At 31.4% G+C, this 6,154-nt stretch overlaps 1 protein-coding gene across 1 annotated transcript in view; it reads right to left on the bottom strand.

Annotated features, from left to right (window-relative positions):
• Positions 1-5,854, bottom strand: part of LOC139481979 (uncharacterized) — a 30,147-nt gene extending 24,293 nt beyond the window's left edge. Inside the window, exons 1-2 of the mRNA XM_071265551.1 lie at positions 5,602-5,854; positions 178-423 (exon numbers count right to left, since the gene is read on the bottom strand). Coding sequence (XP_071121652.1) covers positions 178-423; positions 5,602-5,719 — 364 coding nt within the window. The 5' untranslated portion in view covers positions 5,720-5,854. The remainder of the gene's footprint in view (positions 1-177; positions 424-5,601) is intronic.
• Positions 5,855-6,154: the final 300 nt, after the last annotated feature.

Consider the following 6,154-nt stretch of genomic DNA (forward strand, 5'->3'; position numbering starts at 1 on the left):
AACCAGGTTTAGTCAACCATTTAGTAAATAAGAAAATGCCCGTACCAAGTCAGGAATATAACAGTTGCTGTCAATTCGTTTGATATGTTTGAGCTTTTGATTTTTCCATTTGATTACAGGAACTTTCCGTTTAGAATTTTTCTTAGAGTTCGTTATTTTTGCTAATTTACTTCTTACCTTCACCAACAAACCAAGCTCCATCATTTCTTCTTATCTGACATTTTCTATTAAATTCAATTCCATCCGTGCTTTTTCCATCATATTTGCCGTCTTCTAGATAAAGTAGTCTACGCACAAGACTTGTCTTTCCAACACGATCTTTGCCAATGACCTGAACTCTTACATATTGTCTGATCTCTTTTCCGGATTCTATTGCCTCCATATAAGTGTTTCTTTCGTCCTTGCTAATCTCCATTTGAAGTTCTATAAGCAAAAAGATAACCAATAGACAAACATGCATGCCAACTGAGGATTCAGGTAGAGTTAAGTTGTTTTTGTCAGCGCAAATAAACAAACAATGGCAAATCACAGACTTCATTTAACAACTAAATGTGTATACGTTGATAGTAATTGACATAATTAAACATAAGCATAAAAAATTAAAACCTAATTTTCTAATGACCCTATTTGGTTTAATATACATATACTCTGAATGTAATTTATTTGGCAATTACTTATGCTTTTATATTCTTCAATTATATTATTGGCAGAAACTTTATCAATATAAAAAAAATCAACAAAAACATTTTTTTTTAATTTTTTAGAGTCCTTATCTCCACTGCAAGTCTGATTGAGGTTTATAAGTTATTTTGAATTGATCAGCAATAATACTATAGTTTGATACACTAAAATTATCTATATATGCATGGTGTCATTTATGGATAATACCACATGTGGTCAATACATTGATTGAAACAGCTTTACTTCCATTTGATAGATCTTGTATAAATGTGCTTGTCATAATGCTGCTATTTGTTGACAGTTTTTTGACAGTTTCAAATGGTTGTCGCGATCATAGGTAAACCGCTGAAAATGTGAAATGGTAAAAGTCATCAATTAGTTGCAGCAGATAAACTCTATGAAGTTATCTGGCAACTCAGGTGAACATAGATAATTTGTCAAGTTTGACATACTATACAATTTGACCAGGTAGTTTCTTCCGATCAATAATGGTTTTCATGGTATTAGATAATGGCTTTTTCTTTAAAGTTTACCTTAAGATACGTCCGTTAATTGACATGAAGAGATACACCAAAGAGCAGCTACACCAAGGAAACATGATATGTCCTTATTATATATTTTGGAAAGGTTGCTAGCATTTAAAAGGGATACTTTTGCATCCGAATCATTTATCTGATAATATATGATTTTGTTATATACTTTTATTTTATGACCACTGTATTTAATTGAATATTAGCACGATGAACGCTTACATTCACATAAACAAGCACTCATTGATAGGTAATTGTCTACTAAGCCATCATTTGATCAGCTTATACAAAAAGAAGATGTAGTATGTTTGCTAATGAGACAACTCTCCACAAGAGACCATATGACATATAAATTAGCAACTATAGATCACCGTACGGCCTTCAACAATAATCAAAGCCCATACCACATTGTCATCTATAAAAGACCCCGAAATGACAAATGTGAAACAATTCAAACGAGAAAACTAACGGCCTATTTCATGTACAAAAAAATAATGAAAAACAAATTTTTAAACACATAAAAAACGACAATCACCGAATTACATGTTCCTGACTGGGGACAGGCACATACATACAGAATGTTGCGGGGTTTAACGTGTCAACCTGGGACAGTTGTGTAACAGTACAACATAAGAACGTACTATACAAATCAATTGAAAAAGGCTAATGTGATGTTTGTCTTCAGTGCATTTTATGTATTATCTCAAAATCGTTCCTTCTGATCATATCTAAATTTATATTGAATAATGTTTTTTAGCTGAATGTAACTAGGGCATACATATCCTTTGTGCTACAAAAACTGCAAGTTTTTCAGTATTGCCAAGAATAAAAATATTTAAACAGTGTTCTGGACTCTTATAGTAAAAAAAACTATGTTATTGATATATCATGGATATGAAAAAAAAAATTATTTAATCTAGATACTTTAATATGGAAAAGTCACAGAGGATGCTTCTATTTCATGTTTGGCAACATATACATGTTAAAACTGATAATATGATTAAGACTTGCCATTTAATGAAAATGTTTTGGAGGGAAAAAAATAAACCAAAGGTAAAACCCAAAATTGTAATTTAAAATTATCACACATCTTCTTTTTTAGATTTTTAATTTTGTTTCCCTTTATCAATTATGTTCTCCGAACACTACCTTAAAAACGAAAGACAAAACTAATTGAATGGTTTAACTTGATTGCTCAAATATATTTCAATTAAATGCTTCGCATCAATCTATCTTAATTTTCATCTATCAAATAGTGTTCTAAAATTGCTAACAGATATTTATTAAATGTATATTTTTAATAGTTGTCATTTTGTCTCTTGTTATGAGTTGTTTCTTGCAATTATCAAATATCTTCTTTTTTAGAGGTCACATTTTGATATTTTATGTGCATCTATCAATAATGATTCTGCAAAGTATTAAACCTACAGATGCAATTTCCAGTAAAAAAAAAATATATAAAATATTGAAAACAACACCTTATTAATTTCTTGCGTCCGAAGCGCTTTTCTGGATTTACCTTCACCAGGAACGCTCAAAGCCAAAATTTGAAATCCGAAAATCTGTAAGTTTCGAAACGGTTGAAAGAGCTATATGGAAAAAAATACTAAAACAATAGCCAAATTAATCTAAAGCCATCTTTGCCTGAGGGAATTGAAACCTTAGTTTATTAATAATCCCTTAGTTTATAAATGGACAATTTTAGTAAAGTTTGTTATATCATGTCAATAGCGAAATACTGACTACTGAGCTGATGAAATCCCTGAATTGATAGTCCACCACCAGAGGAATCGACCCAGTGATGTAAAAAATATTGAAAACAAGACTCTAATAATTTCTTCCGTCCAAAGTGCTTTTCTGGATTTACCTTCACCAGGAACGCTCAAATCCAAACATTTGAAATCCGAAGATGTATAAGTACCGAAACAGTTGAAGAGCTACATTTGTATATGTCAAAAATACCTAAAATAAAAAGCCAAATTAATCTAAAGCCAACTTTGCCTTAGAGAATTGAAACCTTAGTTTCTTAATAATTTCTTAATTTATAAACGGACAATTTTAATAAAGTTTGTTATATCATGTCAGTATCGAAATACATACTACTGAGCTGATGATACCCTCGGAGACTGATAGTCCACCACCAGAGGTATCGACCCAGTTATGTAAAATATTGAAAACAACACGTTATTAATTTCTTGCGTCCAAAGCGCTTTTCTGGATTTACCTCCATCAAGAACGCTCAAATCCAAACATTTGAAATCTGAAGATGTATAAGTACCGAAACCGTTGAAGAGATATATGTCAAAAATACCAAAAATAAATAGCCAAATTCATCTACAGCCAACTTTGCTTGAGAGAATTGAAACCTTAGTTTCTTAATAATAATTTCTTAGTTTATAAACGGACAATTTTAGTAAAGTTTGTTATATCATGTCAGTACCGAAATACTGACTACTGAACTGATTATACACTCGGGGACTGATAGTCCACCAGCAGAGGTATCGACCCAGTGATGAAAAATATTGAAAACAACATGTTTTTAATTTCTTGCGTCCGGAGCGCTTTTCCTAATTTACTTTTTTATCAGGAACGCTCAAAGCCAAACATTTGAAGAGCTATATAAAGTATTACAGAAAGAACACTCATAAGTTGGAGAAGAGAAAACACAAAAGAAAAAAATAGTAGAGACGACAAAAAGTCAATCATGTTCTCAAAACTCTACATTGATAACTAAAGACTGAAATAATTGAATGGTTTAACTTGGTTGCTCAAATATGTTTGAATTAAATGCTTCGCATTCATCATGTTCATCTATCTTTAATTTCATCAATCAAATAGTGTTCTAAAATTGCTAAAAGATATTTATAAAATGTATATTTTTTTAATAATATAATTGCGGGTCATGATCTCAGCAGAAAAGCAACTATAGGTTATTTTCCCTTTTGAATTAGATATTTATGTTAGTCACCCCGAGATGACACTAACGCTCAGGGTTAAATTATCGAATATAAATGCCCAACCAATGGTTAAATGAAAACAGATCTACTGCTACCATGCATTATTTCTTAATGGTCTTACTTTCTGGTCTTACAAACTGGTTTTACTACAGCCCAGTAGTCAGCACTTCGGTGTTGACATGAATATCAATTATATGGTCATTTTTATAAATTTTCTGTTTACAAAACTTTGAATTTTTCGAAATACTAAGGATTTTCTTACCCCAGGAGTAGATTACCTTAGCCGTATTTGGCACAACTTTTTGGAATTTCGGATCCTCAATGCTCTTCAACTTTGTATTTATTTGGCTTTTTAACTATTTTGATCTGAGCGTCACTGATGAGTCTTATGAAGACGAAACGCGCGTCTGGCGTATAAAATTATAATCCTGGTACTTTTGATAACTATTTACACCACTGGGTCGATGCCACTGCTGGTGGACGTTTCGTCCCGGAGGGTATCACCAGCCCAGTAGTCAGCACTTCGGTGTTGACATGAATATCAATTATATGGTCATTTTTATAAATTTTCTGTTTACAAAACTTTGAATTTTTCGAAATACTAAGGATTTTCTTACCCCAGGAGTAGATTACCTTAGCCGTATTTGGCACAACTTTTTGGAATTTCGGATCCTCAATGCTCTTCAACTTTGTATTTATTTGGCTTTTTAACTATTTTGATCTGAGCGTCACTGATGAGTCTTATGAAGACGAAACGCGCGTCTGGCGTATAAAATTATAATCCTGGTACTTTTGATAACTATTTCTTTGCTCACGGTTAAGATGATCAGTCTAAGACAATTTATTTCTATTATGTCGTGCATTCTGTGTATTATTTCGAAATAGTTGGTTTTAATCATATCTGATGCAATGAACTCCAATTCTATATTGAATAATGTCAATGTGCTATTTGATGAGTCCTGTTGCCCTTGGGATAATAGTCTGTTACCCACACGAATCGTACGATATTCAGTATTGTCATGATTAATTTTTAAATAACGTCTTGACATTTATAAAGAAAATGTTATTGATATATCATGTGATTCACAAAAGTTATATAAAATTGATATGTTACCAATGATTGAAGTTTTACATAATCGATTGAGTAGTAAAATATCTGCTTTACTTTACTTAACCTTGTTTTAACTCTTTATCTATATTAGAAGATCGAGATCTGCAATTTTTGCAGTTTTGCACTAGATTCAAGAATTCTTAAACAGAAATGTTATTTTGTTAAGCAAAATGTCAATTTAAAACTATCAATGTTGGTGTGTGTCAATTACACAATGATCAATAACTTCAGTATATCAAGACCTTGTCATTTCAGTTGCCAACGCAACTATTGCGGAATTGAGTTAAAGCTCAAAGGTTGGTTTTATAATTAGTTTATATACCTGTAATATTGAGTTGTATTTTCTTGGAAAATTTTCCAACTTGCACATTATAGTCTCCACTGTCACTTTCTGTGGTGTTCTTTATTGTAAGTGTGTGTTGTGTATCGACCGTAGACATTATACATCTTTCATTCTGAGTTATTTCTTGTCCATTTTTTAACCATTTAAGTGATGGTGGAATGTTCGGCCGAAGTTTGCATGTTAAAATTGCATCTTTACCTTCTATGCAGTGAACATCAATGGGTTCTTCCAGAAAAGGATCTGTTAAATAAATGATAAGTTTAAAACAAAACACTACATCGAAAAAGTTTTAACAACTTGAATGGTTCTATTTGTTTTTTCATGCTCGTTTACATTAGATCTTAGCATCATATTATATATTTGACATGACAATTCAAACCTTATTAGTAACATACACATATTTACGAAATGCATATTATCAAATACATTATAATCATAGTAAGTTACAATGTATAGTTCTGGTTCAGGATATTCAACAGAAAGATCAAAATGCTTCTTTTATCTTAAAAGTAAGCTATTATAGCATTCATTA

The sequence above is a fragment of the Mytilus edulis genome, chromosome 7 (assembly GCF_963676685.1).
Source record: "Mytilus edulis chromosome 7, xbMytEdul2.2, whole genome shotgun sequence".
Lineage (NCBI taxonomy): Eukaryota > Metazoa > Mollusca > Bivalvia > Mytilida > Mytilidae > Mytilus > Mytilus edulis.